The following is an 18,669-nucleotide window of genomic DNA, read 5'->3' as shown; positions in this document are numbered from 1 at the left end:
TGAACTATAATAAATGAAGCGTGGCACACATTCCATAATGCCAGTCTTTGTGCAGATAGCCTCAATAAAGAGTAAAAGACAAGGCTACATGTCCATGTTCACGGGTTGTTTGACTGTAAGAGATATCAGGGTGGGTGATGGGAGAGGTGAAATCTTAATGAAGCGTGCTCTGGAGAGCAGGGATGGATAGGGCCAGCTGTATCAGCGCATGTGTGTGTGTATGTGTGCACAAGACAGTAAAACTGATTAAAAGCAGCGTTTACACATCTGACAGGAAGCAATGGTCAAGAGGTGAGTGGAAACTGGGGAGAGCCTTGGGTTGGAGCGATTAGACACACACTTAGCGGCAGCAGCAGCAGCAGATGGAGACTGGGGAAAGCCCTGGGCAGCAGCGATTGGTCACACATGCCCGTCGATATCTGAGTAGAACCAATCAGCTTGGCTTCCTGTGTTTGACCTGACCCTTCACGCATTGTAATAGAATATTTCAAATGGGAGGCTGAGGAAGAGAAAGAAGACAAGGAGAGGAAAAGAGGAAAAAGGAGTCTATGCTACCTCATTCTATGAAATAAATAGATGCTGAGTCTCTTTACCGGCTACACTCACAACTGATGATACACTGTAACGAAAGAATTGTGACCATAAAACAACTTTATAAGGTATAACATAAAAAGAATAAACAACAAAAACAAGCAATATGCACGTGTTCTTGTTAAATGTTCTTAAAATTCTTATTCCAGGAAAGTGAAACCTATAATATGTACTATAAATATGCAGCATTAAGATTTGACTTTAAGTTCACATAAGGACATCTGGTAAAACTATTTTTCAGGTCAGTCATTTTCTAAAAATATATCTTGATAATTTTAAAGTTTCCTGGAAAGAACTATGTAATTTGGTACTAATTCTAGGAAAATGGGAATTTTGTAGAAAGAAGTGCTCAATTTAAGCAAGTAGGGCTGATATTGATAATTCTGCAGATTCTTTTTCCGATTAATCATTTAGTCTATGAAATGTCATCACAACTTGCCAGAGCCAAAGGTGACATCTTCAAATGTCTTAGTCTGTCTGACCAGAAGTCCAAAACGCAGAAGAAGACATGCAGTTTACAATGATGTAAGTCAAATAAAAGCAGCAAGTCTCGTGTGAGAAGCTGGAGCCAGCAGATGTTTTTCTTGAATTTTTCAATTTTGCTTGAAAAAATACTGAAACGGTTATTCAGTTATCAAAACAGTTGCCAATGACTTTTCTGTCAATCAACTAATTGATTTATTGTTTCAGATCGAAAACGCAGACAAATATTCTTTCATTCTTTATTCGTTGATTGGAAACTTTATTCCTAATATACTGTATGTGTAACTGTGTGCTTGCCCATAGACAAATTTCAAATGTTTCAATGTCCAGCTAACCTGCTGTGTGCACTGACCAAAAGACTCACCAATTAATTTGAAATAAACAATGGCACGTTTTTCTGGTGAACACTGTCTCTATTTTCCTATAAGCATCAAATTACGTAGTTGTTTCTAGAAAACCTCTTGGAAATTATTCAGAAATTACAGACCTGTAAAATAGCGTTACATAAAATTTTAATGTCGGGATAAAAAAACAACATGTATCTTTTCTTGCTGAATCCCAGCTCATGACTAACTTCTGTCTGGACATACTATTTCATATCCTGTGTGTGAATCATGCAGTAGTCTAACCAATCCCTCTTGTTGTAATTAGAGCTTCTTCACCAAGCCAGTGTGTGTGTGGCTCTGAGCAGTACACCCCCCCACCCGTGCAGAAGCAGGCAGGTCGGCCACGGGGACAAGACCACCGGCCCACCGGATCCCTGCCTGTCAGCAAGTACCACTCCTCTAGGAATAGAGAAGAAAGCCACTAGGTATCAACACCTGACACCCACACACATATACAAACACAGGTTTCCCCCAGAGCAGTGCTCATGCAGGAGCTGTCTCCAGCACATCTGGAAGAAGCATCCCTGCACATATGTTGAGATGCACAAAGCAGAGAAAAAATAGGCCATGAAAGACTCTCTAGGCTTTAATCATACTTAAAGACATGGCCACTGAAGGTTAAAAATAGATTTAGAACAAAACTTACCAAATTGATTTTATGGCTCTGACAACAGAGGGACATGGAATTTTAATTTCAGGTGATCTAACTCCTGGCAGAAATGACTGACAGCTGTTGGATCACTGGGGCCAGTGTTTTTCGGATAACTATAACGACTGATGACTTGAAGAAATATGTGTGTAATAGGCAAAATAGAGACTTGTGTCAGTCTGGGGGCACTGATGATGATTGTGAATGTAGTTAAGTGTGTGCTGATGATGATTAGGAAGGACACAAAAGGGGTCAGAGGTGGCTGAGTGTCACTCTGGAAGACTCCCATCAGCTACAGGGCTGCGGGTGTGTTCATGTATAGATATTTGTATGTGCTTGGACAGCACCTGTAATGGCTCCCAGCTGAGTCTCCCCCCTGGGATATGGTTAACTGTGTGTGTGTGTGTGTGTGTGTGTGTGTGTGTGTAATGAGGCACTGGCATGCGAGCGGCAGAAGGCCACTTCCTCTACAGGTGACACCTTTGACCTCTCATCTGTTCCCTGTTGGAGGAGAGAAAGAGGAGATGGAAGAGAGGCATGCAGGGATGCATACTTTGCCCAAAACGCAGCAATAAACTGACAAAAAATGTGACGCGTAAAACGTGTTAAAAACGCTTTTAATGACTGTCATGTAAGTGCGTGGTGAGCCACTAGAGTGGTTACCGTTACATGCAGAAAATCAGCCTTATTATATTAATATTCCAGCCTTCTCCGAAGCATGTCAAACATTTACAACGAGCCCTCTTTTTGGATAAAATATAAAAAATATAACAAGTTTGAGTTTCAGCACTACAGCCAAAATTTGGAGCGAAACAGAAACGGACAAGGCAACAATACTAGAGGTCCCTACATCCTCAGTCATGCAGGTAGGACATAACAGTTACAAGCATGCTCTTCGCAATACCCAGTCAGTCAGTAAATAAATAAATACACACACACACATAAATAAATAAATATATTGCTTGCTCTTTGCATTTTATACATAGTGTATAACCAGTTAAGAATGAGGTATTAGCTATTAAACAATACACTTTTTTTTCCTCAACAATAAGCGCAAAAAAATCCCATTCAAGAATATATCCAAGGTGTGCCTGAAAAAAATAAATTAAATAAAATACATACCAGCACAGTAGTGTCCTATTGCTGAGCTAATAAATAATCAGAATATATGTTAAATATAAGTGTGCCAATGAAGGACTGTATATATCCTGTTTTTTCCCATCTCGGTCCTCTTCTGCTGTTAGACGCCTTCTTTATTTCTCACGAAAGAACAAACCTGGAACACAGAGGAGGGCACAGAGCTTGCAGGCACATGGCACCTTTTTTTGTTTATTCTCCACTTTTTCACTCCCTGTCAGTTCTAGCTTCTCCTGCTCTTCTCCCTTCTCCTGATCTTGTCATTTTCTACATTATGACACCTGGTCTCGCAGTCTGGACAGCCTCTGGGAGAGCTCATCCTGATAACAACACAAAACAGGTAAAACAGTAAAAGGGAAGATGTAAACAAATGTAAAATTGTATTGGTCTTACAAAACACCAGCAGTACAATATTTTGAGACAAATATTTTCCTCTCTAAGTCAGTCACTTTTAAAAACAAAACAAAAAAAGAGAACATTTGTCAATAGGGCAGCTCGAGAAATTGCACTTAAAGTGATACTTCTCAGAGTATCACTCAACCCTTGTAGGCTTGAAAGGTGAAGGCATAAAGTTTGTAGTTATGTCCCTCACAAACAGCGGCCATGGTCAGCTTGAATTATTTTGTTACAGTGGATTCCACAGGTGAGTTGTCATAATGGAAAACGTATCAAAACATCTTAAGGAATGACTCAAACACTTCCTGCCAAATAATCCACCATTCCGCTGTTGATCCGAATGTTCCAAACAGTCATTGTTTAGGTGAAAAAAGGAGCCTGTGTCACGCCATCACTCTCCATGAAGTTCCAAAGCTCTACCAGAGGCCGTGTCTTTTAGCCATTCTTGGGAAAACAATTATTGTTTTTAAACATGTTGAGCAGCGTGTACTGAGCTGCAGGAGTGTTTTCAGAACTTTATATGGATATTTTAATATTTTTGTTCATTGTGAAAACTTGTCAGAACCTACATACTTCAATTCAAGTGAGTGCTTCAGTGGAGTATGACTTACTTGTGTAACAATGAGACTGCCAACGACAATAAAGAAAGTGTGAATTCTGTTTCTGGGATGTAAAAAAAATAAAAAATGGCAAGAGCATAATGATAAAAGTGGATGTGTTACCTGCTCTGTTGATGCCACAGATGAAGCCAGTGAGGAAGTCTGGCCTGCAGGAAGCTCCAGGTTAAGATCCAACCTAAAAAAAAAAAAAGAAAAAAAAAAAGGGGGGGGGGGCAGGAACAGTTTCACCACAATTTCTGCTTGGCTGCTTAGCTCTTAAAGAAAATCAACAAAATGGAGGCTATTAAAGTCACTCTGACCTCACAACACAGCTTCTTTAAAATCGTAGCAATCATCTTAATGGGCTGTTTGTACTACAAGGAATGTCCTTTAAATAAAGTATAAATAAACTGTTACTTATGTTTGGAGGTATGGCCCATACTCACCCTGCTTCATCAGCCATCTCATGCAACAGCAGGTCCACTTCATTCTAAGGACCAAGCAAAAGATAATTTCAAAAATATTTGTTTAGAGGATTCAATGTTTGAATTATTGCTGGCGTTTAGCCTGCCTTCATAAGAGGCCGCAGGAGCATAGTTTTCCCTGGCTGTAAGAGGACAGCTACCTGAGGTGTGGTCAGAGTAGTGGTGTTGCCCATTGTGTCTTCCATTTGAGCTGTTTGCACATCCAGAGTTTCAAATTGGTTTTCAAACTTGTCCATTAATGCAGAAATCTGTAAAGAAAGATCGATACAGAAAACAACATTCAGAAATCTTATGAACTTTTTTTGTTTCACTTTGTGTCTGTCTGCGCTCGTGTTAGCTTTTTACCTTCTCCAAGTTCATGCTTTTCAGTGTAGCATCCATAGACTTGACTACTCCCGACATGGACTTAGATACCTGCGCAAAAAACACATAAAATAAAGTGTTGAAGCCTCTGTTGTCTTCTCACTTTATTATTTTTTGAAGACAGACAGGGAGATGGCTGTTGACATGGCAAAGCTTAGAGTGATGTATCCTTATATTTCCACTAGGTGTCACTTTTACCTTTTTAACCAGATACTTTGTCATGACTACCTCTCATCCTAAAAGCATCCCTAATATTTCAAGGATTAATCTTGTTAAAACCAACCTACCAGTAGTTGTCCAAATTATGGTAAAGGGGTTTATCATTAATGCTTTTGTGTTAATGTTTTATGAGACCGGCAGCAGTATTACAACAACATACAAAGGTTCTAAGAGGTGTACTTCAGCTATATCATCTCACACTGTGCTGCCATTTCTAAAGACACTATTAAGTTCTATTCTATGAAATAATGCCTGTCCTACAGTCAACCTGAATTAAAGCAATTTAAAGAGGCTGTCACTCTCATAAGAGCGAGAAGCTAAAAGCCTGAAGTCTGAAGCACATCTAATGACATTATGTAATTGGTGGCTTTTTGTTTGCATGTCTGCTAGCCTTGCTCGCTCTCACTCCCTCTGTTTCCTTTGTGTAGGACTTTTGACTGAGTGAATCAGACAACTTTGGAAGTTTTACCCTGAAATGGTTACACTCTGCAGTTCTTCACCTTCTGAAAGATGTATCTACATATGTATGTATGTATGTTTATACGTATGTATGTATGTATGTATGTATGTATGTATGTATGTATGTATGTATGCCAAAATAACTACTATGAGGTAAAAGCCATGTGATTTCTACATCTTTGTCAGTGAATAAAGGGGGTCATTCTTAAGATATCTACACATCCCAAACCCAAAGTGGGTTAACAAAGTGGGTGGCTACTGGGTCTGCTGTTTTCAGACGTTGCAATGTTGGCGTTGCCTCTTTTCTATTCATCTCTTTCTACTACTGCAATCGAATGAAGGCAGAAAATGCCCCCAAAATTAATAACAACAATAAAGAAGTTAGAATGTTGACAAGGCAAGTGATATTAAAGGTAAAGTACAACCACATTAAAAAGGTGGGGTATGCCATTCTGGAGAAATCCAATACCATGACAAATACCATGATATAGAGTAAACAACGACAGCAAGTCGTGTAACTAAAGTTAGCTAGTTTGTGGGTTAGCTTAGCTAGGCTGTGGGTTAGCAAACTGTCCCTACGGTTGCTGCGTAGCTAACAGCCAGAGAGGACGAGACGTTTCCCAGAGCCAGCACACCAGCTCTAGACAGCGATACTCACAACTCTCCTGCTACTATAGCTAACATCACAACAAAAGCATATCTTGGCAAACTAGAAAGTAAGCTGAATGTTCATGAGCAAGTCATTTAACGTTACCTGACACACAAATCATGGCTGGAATAGCGTTGTGTGGCTCGGTCCGAGCCACTTCGTTTATTTTTCATTTACAGAGCCACGGCTGTGTACAAACACAGGGGGGGTTTTTCAGCGCACACATTGAACAGACAGCTAGCGGACCGTGAAGAGATATTTGCTGAATTTGACAAAAAGACGTGTATTGGATTAGAATCACATACCCCACCTTTAATGCAGGAAACATGATGGAATTATCATTTGTGGTGGAGTTGATTTTTCACTACAGCAGACATTACAAACCTTTGCATTTTCTCTACTTTAAAATTATCTGGCAATACTCTGAATAAGAGGTTATCTTGAAAAATGGATGGGTGACTGCAGCAAAAGGATTAGGTATGTTGTCATTTAACTGCTTTACATAACATCAAAAGCAAGGCAAGTCTTCTACAAACTATTGACCGGCAATCCTGACCTGGTTCATAGTGACAGCAGTCTGGACCCTAGAAGCCACAGCATCCACACGTGCACTCATCCTCAAGAAATTAATGGACTGATGCTTCTGACGGATGGCATTCTCTGCATGGATCCTGGCTGCCTCCATATTACCCTTGTGGATGGCCTGAGAAACAATTGAAAGAGGAGTACATACACAAACATAATACAGTCTATAGCAGCACTATTTGCTGAGCTTGTCCCTGGATCCTGGTCTCTAGTAAATCCAAATTTAACAAGCCAACCTGTTTCACTTTAGCTTTTTCTGCCTTTTCCTCTTTGTCACATTTCTTGGAGTTGCGCTGTAGCTCCTTGGCAGCAAACTTGAGGTTGAACAAGTGTTCTGTATGGCTAGTCAAGGGACGGTTAATTTTAGTAATGGTAACAAATTAGAATTATTAAACATATAACGTTATTGAATATAAACTGAAGCACCCAAAGACATTGAGCTAATTCAACCCAACTCAATGCAGGCAAGACAAATAGTTTTTCGTAAACAAGTAAAAATGTAACCAAAGTCATCAAATTAGTTAGGCGAGCTAGCTAGCATACCATTGTTTCCCTTCATCGTTGAATGACTGGGCAGAACTTACAAGCTATTGCATAAGAGGACTAGCTACCAAACCCAGTTTACATTTGTCTAGATACTGCTAGGTAACCGTTATGCATGTCAGACTTCACGTGAAAGGATACTCTCCATATTCGACATGATGAAGGTCTCTTTAAGAGACAAATACTCAATATGGTTATGTACAGATACAAAGTAACATCCAGCCACTCACTTATTTTCCAGAATTGTTTGTTTTGATTTTTTCAAGCTAGCGTACGTTCGTCACTGTAGCGAGGCAAGAGGCTTCACTTTATACGTACTTCCGCATTTGCTTAAAATCAGTTAGGCAGAGTGGTAGTTCCGCATTTATCTTGCAGTCAAAACGACTGTCTCGTAATTGTTGAAAAATATTTTTCCCTTCGGTAGAGCTGTTATCATTTATTCAGGTAAGAAAAAACGTAAACCGCTTATTAAACGTTGAAAATTAGACGCTCTCATGTGACGCATGCGCAGCATAGTGACGTTTAAGTCTAACTGACTATTTCCCTTCATATCTTAACTGTTTGTATTATATACCTAGCCTATGGGTTAATTAAAAATAAATAACGTAATATTAGACATACGGGTCATTGTGGGATATAAATTGTCGCTTCTACTGGATAACTGCATCGATTCGCTGGAATGATGGTTGGACCCACAGACATGTGGCTAGACCATGATATATGAACTATCTTGACTTATCCTTATCTGTCTACCTTTCACCGTCGTCACACCCAGTCACGATTTTGCATGGCGTGCTCGCGCCTCCTACGTCACGGCTGTTCGAGAAGTGGACGGGCGCGCGTGTCCAAAGCAGACAAGTTCCATCCAGGCTAAAAATAGTTTGTACCCGGTATTGGTAGGTTGTGGTATACACGTCTAGTGACGTCATTTGTGCATTTTCGGTGAAGGAGTAAATTGACCTTTTCTACAGAGCCACTCGTTTGCTTTAACGCGTTCAATCATGTTTCTTTCACTTTATTTTTGATGCATCAACGAGTAGGCTATGTAACATCTGTAACCGTTGTTTGCGTTGTTTTGCATGGAGAGAATGGTAGTCTGGACTGGTCTGTGAGCTGACGGGGACACAGACGGGAACATAGAGGGATTTAGGCTAGTTGGTGCTACAGAGATGGAACAGACGGCAAGAAAATGCAGCATGAGGAGAAACGGGATCATTGGTTGTCCGGAGAGAAAAAAGGTTCCGGTGCGTGCGTGCACCTGCCAGCCGAAGGGGGCTGGGGTAGGGGGATTAACGGCTGGGTCAGGGGGAGGGAGCAGCATGGATGACTCATACTGTATCTGCTGATACTCTGAATGGACACATCACTAGATATAAATGGGTGCGTGCGGGAGAGTAAAGAATTGAATGAGAGGTGTTTCAAAAATGTTCTTCAAAACTATCCGTTCAGCTGGCGGCTTAATAGCAGGGTCCTCCGAGGTTGTCGCTAGCTGCATAACCCAAACATAGAAGTCTTGGCCTTAACCCAAACATAGAAGTCTTGGCCTTAACCCCAGCACAGCCATGGGGTAACATTTGAGGTGGCACTGTGGTTTCAGTCCCTTATAACTCCCCGTATTTACAACCAGAACAGGCACACAATAAAGTGCTTCTCCATTCAGCCAGCTTACTTAGGGTAATTACCCTGCGAGTTTGCTTTAGCTAAAGGTTCCTTCTCTCTGTTCTGAATTTAGCTCGTATTTTAAACTTTTATTTTTAAGACGGACACACATGGAGCTGGCACACATATTCGAATTATATTACACCTGTTAACGCCCCCCGCGCCACCAGCACAACTCCACCATCATTGTTGTGACCGTAGACCGGTGTGTGTGCACACACATACACACACACTTCCCAGTCATAACTGAATGACGGCAGGTCGCTATGGAAACTGCGTTACGCTCCGGGCGGCCGGAGGAGAAAACAAGAGCGCGAGGACTCATTTCAGTCTTCATTTCAGCACCACGCGAGCTCCTGGACAGCGCCCGAATTAACTCGCGCACCGATTCTAGTCTCATATGCCTTATAAGGGACAGAGCCGCATCAGCACCAAGTCTAACCGGAGTGGGTAGGGGAAAACAAACCCACGTACAAGAGACAGATACGCTCCGGACCCGAAGCTCGGTGGATACTCAAGGTTTCCTTCTACTGTAAAGCCAGGAGCCAGTCGCTCCCTCAAATGCCACAGCAACAGGTAAGACCCTTCAGCTCTGTAAAGTTGGATAATTCACTCATACATACCGGTATCTGATGTGTTTTTAATTCTGGTACTCAGAACTACATCTGCCCTTTATCCTGGCAGGCACTTAATTGCGGTTAATTGCCTTCACCTGGTATCTTAGGAGTAAGTAAGTGCGTGCTTAGGTGATTAGAGTGAAGACCAGCAGGGCAGAGTGAAATTCAGCAGGGCTCTGGATCAGTTCCAGTAGTGATGGACTGTGAAACAGTACAGAAGATAAATTATAACCTCCAGTTGGTTATGGGGAAACAACTCCCATTATTTTTTAGAAAAGTATTGTATAAGTTTAGCAGTAACATTTCACAAGATCCTATACTCGATATGTTTTCTATACAATTTCTAGTAGATATTGCAATTACATTTTTCAGGGTAACACAACAAATAGTGAGTTGTTAAACCATAGTTCATGGGATCATAGTTGTTTAAGTGGATGGAAGAGAAAAATGGATATTTAGATACATACAAGATCACTATAATTTAAAACAGTCTAGAGCTATTCTGGCTTTATGAGTTTTCTATACACAGGACAGATTTGTTTTTTGTTTTTGTTTTTCTTATATACTACTTTATAGATTTTATACTGGAGACAGCGACCTAAGTTTACAGAGCATTATTGTTTGTGTTTGTTTTAGATTTTGTCCTGTGTATATGAGACCCTTTGATTTGTTGGGTGTTCAATGGCCATAGATTATATGCAAGCTGAGCCGATACGCCTGGATGAGTCACTCAGACTGCAAGTTTGCAGAAGAGTGGGGGGAGAGATACAGTGGCTAGCTGGAAAACAGTCCCACAGTGCCTCTCTGCCTCCTCAACACATTGTATCATTGTATATATGATCAGTGTCAACATCTGGAACTGGATTTATCGCCTCTGTATGTATGATTTCTATTTTTTGCAACTTGAAGTTCACCATATTTAAAAGGTACAAACAGATGTGTCATCCACAACAACTGTTTAGGAGCTTTGTGTTCTCAGACTCAACTTCTTTGTCTTCGGGTAAGCATACTCAGTTCTTCTTAAATGAGCAGAGAGTTTGCCTTTTGTAGCTTTACAGATGCAATGAAGTAAAGTACCCTTATTTAGTGTTTGTTGAAATGTGTGCAACATGAATTAGAGGATTTATAAACACTTACTATAATAGATTGTTTGTGGTTGTTACAGACTATAGCCCTCTGATGTCTGACAAACTGCTACCAGAAAGCATCCCATTACTGCTCATTAGTATCCCAATGTTTACCCTACTAGTATTGACAAATCATAGCAATCAGCAGCATTCAGCTGTAGCACTGAGTGGCATCTATTGATTAAAGCAAACAATAGATCATAATGGGCTGCTATGAACCACATTTGCACACTCAAACACGAGCACTCATTCCCTTTTACATGCACCCGCAATCACACACTCAATCCCATAACAGAGACTCTTCTGACTGACTTGGTTAGGCAAATGTTGTTTGGTTTATTGAAAAATATGTCTAGTTTGTAGAGATTGATTGATGGACTTGATGGATGCAGAGGCTGCCTGCGTAACTGCCAGGAGGATTACACATGTGAAAGCCAAACAAAAATAATTGGCTGATATTAAATCCCACTTTGTTCCAATTTGTGTTCCAATTTACAAAAGGTGTTCTACAAAAGCTTGTGTGCACTCACATGAATGTGTGTGGGAATCATTGTTTGTACTGTATACACATCATGTGGTGCACACACGGACACAAAAACAGATGTGTGTCTTTAATTAGTGACGTTGGTGTGATTAATGCAGTCTGCTGGTGATGACTCATTCAGCTTAACCCTTGCTCCTCTGGTGGAAACAATCAATAAACAAAGATTTAGTTTATATTTAGTTTAGTTATTATTATTATTATTATTGTTGTCCATTTTCAGTGTTATTCTGTGTAATGTTTTTAAAAGAACTGAACCAGATATGCTATGTATTGTGTACTGTATGAGTAAAGGGACTAATTGATGTGATAGAAGCCTTGGGTAGTAAATACTGTAATGTGTTTCAGATTCTGTGATTCCAGTCAAACACGCCCTCTTAATTTGTTGTGATCTGGTTGAGCAGTGGAAGAATATTTATGCAAAGCACATCTATGTGGATCGCTCCATGTGTCGGCTTGTCAACACAGCAGTTACATTAGCATTGTGGAAAAGCTGTCAGCCAAGCTGTGACTTGCAGACAGCAGACTGGCAGGGAGTGTGCATATGAGTTTGAGTGAGTGTGCTAAGTGTGTGTGTGTGTGTGTGTGAGACAGAGAGAGCAAGAGAGTTAAACACATAGCACATTTTGTTGAGGAGTTGTAATAAACTCTCATTGTCAACCTCCTTCCCTCCCTTCAGGGCAGCAGCATGTCTGAAACCAAATCCAGTCAGCGGTTCCACAGCCTGAATGCTGAGCAGGTGGAAGTTCTCCATCAGGTTTTGTCGGAAGTGGTTCCAATCCACGGCCGCGGGAACTTTCCCACATTGGAGCTGCGTCCTCGAGACATCATCATAGCTGTGCGGGCTAGGCTGCAGAAGCAGGGAATCACAGTAAGAGATGTTCGTCTGAACGGCTCCACGGCCAGCCACGTCCTCGTCCGAGACAACGGAACAAGCTACAAGGACCTGGACATCATCTTTGGAGTGGAGTTGCCCAGTCAGGAGGAGTTCCAGGTATGATTACTGTACTGCTTGGTTAGGAAAAGGAAGCAGGTCAATGTAATGACCAATGTAAGAGTTCAGCATTGGGGTTTAATCCCCTGAATTAACCTGCAATCATTGCTGTATTATCCTTGAGCACAGCGCTGAATGTCCACTATCTCTAGTGTGTTGCAGTAAAGATTTTTGTGGTGATATACTGATAATGATGTTATTATTTTACAATAAGGCTGAATCAGTAGTGATTTTTAATATTTTTAACTGCATTATACAGAAAACTAAACCACAAGAGTGTCACAATATTCAGTCAATGATAGAAGCAAAATTGCCGTCAGATTGCCATTGTCATTAGTTGTAGCTGTCATGTTGTTGACCTCTTCTCCTCCCAGGTGATCAAAGAGTCAGTGCTGGGCTGCTTGCTGGACTGCCTACCTGCTGGGGTCAACAGAGAGCGGATCAGCAGTGCTACAATGAAGGATGCCTACGTCCAGAAAATGGTCAAGGTCTTCAATGAACACGACCGCTGGAGCCTCATCTCACTCTCAAACAACAGTGGCAAAAACCTGGAGCTCAAATTTGTGAGCACACTGAGGCGGCAGTTTGAGTTTAGCGTTGACTCCTTCCAGATCATTCTGGATCGTCTCCTGGAGTCCTACATGCAGCAGGAGTCGCGGAAAAATAATACCGTTGATCTTAAGGACCAGCCTGCAGAGAATCAGAATAAAGACTCTCCCTCTCTGCTCAAACAGGCCACTGCTCCAGAAACAGAGAAGTCCACTGGCAGAGACTTATCCAGCAATGATGGGGCTCACATCAGCCAGATACAACAGAGAGATGAGGTACATCAAAAGGAGTCCCAGATAGAATTCTCACAACAAACTGAACATTCAAACCAGACAAAACCCTCCAAAGTTGAAAAAGACAACAAAGAGAAAACACCAGCAGAGCTGAAAGAAGCATCAGAACACAGAGAAAACGTCAATGAGACAGACTTCTCTGACCAGACATCTCTAAACCTTTTGTCAGAAAAGAAACAAACATCTGAGAAAACTGAATCACCAACTCAGATTGAACTCAGACATGAGCCAGAGCTCTCGGACAAGACCAAATGCTCAACGAAGGTAGAACAGTCAGAGCAAACCCAGCCCTGTGATGGCCAACAACCAGCACATTCAAATCACAAGGAACTCTCTGTCCAGAAAGAACAATCTAACCACACGAAACCCCCTGATGAACAGAAAGAACTCACAGAGCAGAAGGGACAGGCCGAGCCGCCAAAAACCTCAAACAAAACCAAGACAGAGTCTCTAAATCTGGCAGAAGAATGGCACAGTACAGACTTCTCTAAGTGTTTCAGTGAGGATAAGAGAAGCAACGAGAATGATAAAACACAACATGTGTCTGCTCCAGAGTCTAGCACATCTTCACATGCAAAGATTGAGACACAGTTAGCAGATGAAAGAAAAGTAGAAACAGAGACAAGAGAGGAAGCAGAGAGGGAAAATGACACAGAAATAAGTGAAATGACGGAAGAGATTTTAGCATCAGAAGCAAAAAACCTAGAAGACACACAGGGTATTGATTGTTCCTCCTCCACCTCTTCCATATCTCTTACACTTCACGACACACAGCCTACTGGCACACAGGATACACTGGAGATGCACAGCACACTACACACAGATAACGCACCTAACACACTTGATGCCGTCAGCCCTCCGGATACTCAGGATATTTTACCTGCACCACCCAGCCTTGTTTCTGACAAAAAGACCTCCTCGTCCCCCTCTTGTAAGGCCTCAGATAGACTATTTCACATGGTGGTGCTCAAACACACCTCTCCCAAACCCCCTCGGAGGATGTGTAGGAAGGTTACCCCCAATCCTTACCCCAGTCCAGTCTCAGAAAGCGAACCTGTCATAGCACTCTGTCTAGATCCAAATCCCTGCCCTAGCCCTGAACCTGAGATAGCCTTTAACCAAAAGCCAACAGCTCCCAGTTCAGACCCTACAACTACCCCAACAACCAGTATCTCTACTAAAACAAACCCTGGGCCTGAACCCAACCCTTCCAGTAACCTAGCTTCAAACCTAGACCTTACCTCAGCTCCTGATCCAGCCCCTGAAATAATCTCCATCTCTGCTGTGGATCCCATGCCTGCTTTACTTCAAGAGCCACTATCCTCTGAGCAAATCACAGAGAGTTCATGTGATACAAGTATTCAGAGTCTAAAAGAAACACCATCTACACATGTGGCGTTTGATAAGCAAAGTGAGTCCTCCCCTAGAGAAACTGTCCCTACACCCAAACAGTCAGAGCCTCTTGACTCAGTGGACACGTTAGTTTCACACACTGATACGTCCGGCTCAAACACCCAAGAACCTGTACATACCTCAGAAGTTGAGCTCAGTGATGAAGATGAAAACAGAGAACTACCGACCAAAAAGATGGACTTGAATCCGCCAAACGGCAGCCTACAAGAGACCGCACTTAGTTCACCCTCTTCTTCTCACTGTGTCACCCCTCCTGTTTCCTGTCTCACCACTCCCGTACTCAGTCTTTCCCCTCCCTGTTTTACTCCCTCACCCCCCAGCCTCAGCCCTCCCCCATGTCTGACCCCACCCTCTCACTGCCTCCCATCTCCGATGCTGAGCACCAACAGCCCTGCTACCAGCTTTAGCTCTCCACCCCTGAGTTGCAGCCCTACCTCATCCTGCCTCAGCTCACCTCCTTACCTTACCCCTCCTATGCTTAGCCTCAGCCCTCCTCCACTCTGTTATAGCCCCCCTTCCCCCTGCCTCAGCCCTCCCCTCCTCTGCCTCACTCCACCAGTGGAGTCAGAGGACCTTGTACCTCAGGTATCTTCAGACATGGAGCCTTTGATACTGAACACAGACAGCGAGGAACAGATTAAAGAGTCCTCCCCTCAGCCAGGAATTCCTCTCCTACAGTTGGAGGATAAAAAGGAACAAGATTATATCTCATCGTTGCCTCGGGTTGCAGAGCCTGTCTCTTTTCCAATCACAATCCCGAGCTCAACCTCACATGTGCTGCCTCACTCTCAGTCTGGAGGCCCAGGGGAATCTGCCCCTCCAAAAGCCGATGAGGCATCCAACTCTGTGCCTGAGAACAAAGAGGCCCCTAAGGTAACCACAGAAATGCCTGAACAGAGCAACGCTCCACAGGCATCTGGCTCGGTCCATACTGTCGAGGTTCTGGCAGAGAGCATGTATGGTGACTTTGAGGCAGCCATGGACCACCTGCGCTACCGCCTAATCGCTACAAGGAATCCTGAGGAGATTCGAGGTGGTGGCTTGTTAAAATACAGCAACCTGTTGGTCAGGGACTACCGACCGGCCAGCGAGACTCAGATAAAGACACTGGAGCGCTACATGTGCTCGCGCTTTTTCATCGATTTCCCTGATGTGCAGGAGCAGCAGCGGAAGATCCTGTCCTACTTGAAGAACCACTTTATCGGCGAGGAGAGAAGCAAGTACCAGTACCTGATGACGCTGCGTCGTGTGGTAGACGACAGCACAGTGTGTCTGATGGGACATGAGAGGCGTCAGACGCTGAACATGATCACAGTGCTAGCACTGAAGGTTCTAGGAGAGCAGAACATTATTCCCAACACAGACCATGTGACATGCTTCTACCAGCCTGCCCCATACCTTGCCGAGCACAGTGCACCCTATTTAGCAGAACCCAGCTACTGCAGCTACTACATACCCCAAGGGGGATCAACTCTGCTTTACCAACCGTATCCCTTGCACCTGCACACACAGACTGGACTAGTCTAAAACACACACAAACACACACATAATTACACAAAACACACAGTCGAGCAAGGGAAAGGTGCTTGCCATGAAGAAAGAGCTGAAGAATGGAAATATAATCCAGGGATAAACTGTTTGGTCTATAATAGACCTATGGGGGTGGGATTGAGTGGGTTTTTACAGTAAACTCCCTGAGTACTCTGTAAGGTTCTAACATGATTATATGTAATTATCCGGGCTTTGTGGGAAAATAATAATTCTTCCGATATTGTTAAAATTCCAGAAAATGCTGTATGCACTGCATGAGTCATAGCCCTTTGGTCTCCCTGGGGAACCAACTGTGCTGTTGACATTCACACACATGCACGGACACACACACACACACACACACAAAACACACACTTCCAGGTTCTTGAATTCTTGTACACTCTTTTCATGTTCTTACTGTGTTGTTCTTAATGGGTTTGTTCAGAATGTGGACCTTGCCTGTGGTTGATATTGTGCATGGATAAATTAGGACTGTTCTCTCACTGCCAAATACTGTGTGACTACTATGCTTCTTGAACAGTTTAATGTATCTTTGTTAATCCTTTACTGAAGGGGTGTATTCTAAAAAATACTGAGGGACAAGTCTACCAGTGTGTACAGTACTTTCATCCGAACACAGACATGCATGCACCACACATACACACAAAGATGTACACACATACATACACGCAAACATGCATACAGTATACTGTATGCACACAAAGTTAGACTGCATGAGTAGCTAAATATATAGACATCACATCAAAGCAAAGGCTTTTAATTTAATAAAAATTGATCTATTTTTGCAAGACTTTCCAAGATAATCCTCAGTGGTAAACAGACTGGTTAGTTCCTACAGAAAAATGCCAACAACCATGCCTTTGCAATAGGCTGTACAGCGTATTGATTACAGTTTATCGTGTGCGGACACACTGCATTGTTTTCAGGTAAATTGTGTTAAGATGTAGTGCTTGATTCCTTTTCCTTGTGGAGTCCTTTCTGTAATCATGTGAAGTACTGTACCATCTAGTGTTGATTTATTTAATGCTAAAGTTTACTCTGTGGAGGTGGTCAGGTTATAACCATCTTTGGGTCATCTCTAAACATGGCAGATGCAGATCTGTGTAAACCGAAGGAATTACATTCAAAGTTGTGTGACTCCTCTCAGCATGAATCAGCATCCTCTAATTCACAGATCAACATGAAACAAGTTCAAATCCACCTCAAACCTGTCTGAATATAAGTTCAAAGATGTCCAACAGCAACTATGACCAAAGATGGTTTGGTTGGGAAATCAAGTGCCTAAATGTGAGACATCATTGGCATGTCTTTATCTCACTGCACTGGGGGTGTTAATGGGGTGGGCCAGGGGCTGGGTTGGGTGTGTGTTCAGTTGTTGACCCCTGTTATTGCTGCCTGTTTTGATGTCTTCTTTAATGTAGTCCTTTGTTGTAGTTTATTCATGTACATTTTGATAAAAAAAATAAAGGGGAAACTCAACAAACCTTAAGATGTGAGAGAATTTGAATTCTTTCAAAAGCCTTGACTTTAAAGAGAAAAGGAATTCCAACATCACTTCTTTCTTGTCTTTTTGCGCCAGTCTCATCCACCCCTCCCCACCCCTTTCACTTTTCCCCTAAACGACATGCTGTACAGCTTACGTATCCTCCCCATGATTGCACTCTGCAATGATCCACTTAAGCGTGACCGTCAAATCACGATGGTGCCCAGGAGAGCGACCCAAAGCTGTGAAATTCTGTCTGTCTGAGGCCTCTTATCACAAATCACCTGTCCTTTAAATGTGTTTGGACACGAATGACGCACAGTCTACGCAACACAGCAGGCTCAACAATGTGTAAATGTGAGGAGAATATGGTTTGTGAGGCGTGAGACTGAAAAGGGAGACAGGAGAGGAGGGGGCCTGAGAGTGTGTGTATACGTGTGTGTCTTTTTGTGCGTGTGTGTGCTTTAGATGGGAATATATGTGCAGAGGTGGCATCAGGTGGTCCCCTTCTCCACCTAGTAATTGAAGAGACCTACAGTATAATGAAACAATAGGGCTCGCTCCTTATTCCCTCATTGCCTCAATTCTTTCCTCCCACTTCACACCACTGATACGTCATGGGCACAAGGGGAGATGGGGCATGTGTGTGTGTGATGGCAGCTAGTGGGACGGTCACACAACATCAATTTACACACAGTATAGGCTTGTGTGTACAAGGTTGCAAGCATGTGGCTCTCTGGGAGATAAAGAGAGCGTGTGATCTAATAGGGTCTGTATCAGTCTGTCTCACAGACCTCTGAGCCACTCTTGTCCACTCGGGGTTTCCATAGAGACAGAGACAGGCAGCACGGTGGGTGCAGAGAGCATGATGGAAGACAGGGAAGACCCACACACCAAA

The 18,669-nt window shown here is 42.6% G+C and overlaps 2 protein-coding genes across 3 annotated transcripts; one reads left to right on the top strand and one right to left on the bottom strand.

Moving 5' to 3' along the window:
• Positions 1-2,709: 2,709 nt before the first annotated feature.
• LOC122880458 (charged multivesicular body protein 1b-like) lies at positions 2,710-7,827 on the bottom strand. The gene is made up of 8 exons (XM_044205604.1): positions 7,686-7,827; positions 7,238-7,335; positions 6,973-7,119; positions 5,072-5,140; positions 4,867-4,974; positions 4,688-4,731; positions 4,365-4,437; positions 2,710-3,566 (listed from the first exon to the last, which is right to left on the bottom strand). The coding sequence occupies exons 1-8, from the start codon at positions 7,699-7,701 to the stop codon at positions 3,519-3,521; spliced, it is 603 nt and encodes a 200-aa protein (XP_044061539.1). The 5' UTR covers positions 7,702-7,827; the 3' UTR covers positions 2,710-3,518.
• A 1,022-nt stretch (positions 7,828-8,849) lies between these two features.
• LOC122880456 (SH3 domain-containing protein C23A1.17) lies at positions 8,850-17,777 on the top strand. 2 transcript variants are annotated; one of them, XM_044205602.1, is made up of 3 exons: positions 8,850-9,779; positions 12,168-12,482; positions 12,857-17,777. In XM_044205602.1, exons 1-3 carry the CDS (start codon positions 9,765-9,767, stop codon positions 16,262-16,264), a joined length of 3,738 nt encoding a protein of 1,245 aa, XP_044061537.1. In that variant the 5' UTR covers positions 8,850-9,764; the 3' UTR covers positions 16,265-17,777. The 2 variants fall into 2 exon arrangements, with proteins under 2 accessions (XP_044061537.1, XP_044061538.1); XM_044205603.1 differs by lacking the exon at positions 8,850-9,779 and adding an exon at positions 9,843-10,696.
• The last annotated feature ends 892 nt before the right edge of the window (positions 17,778-18,669 follow it).

Source organism: Siniperca chuatsi, linkage group LG8, assembly GCF_020085105.1.
Source record: "Siniperca chuatsi isolate FFG_IHB_CAS linkage group LG8, ASM2008510v1, whole genome shotgun sequence".
NCBI lineage: Eukaryota > Metazoa > Chordata > Actinopteri > Centrarchiformes > Sinipercidae > Siniperca > Siniperca chuatsi.
Note: the sequence above shows the minus strand (reverse complement) of the source record. Positions and strands in the feature narration are given on the sequence as shown.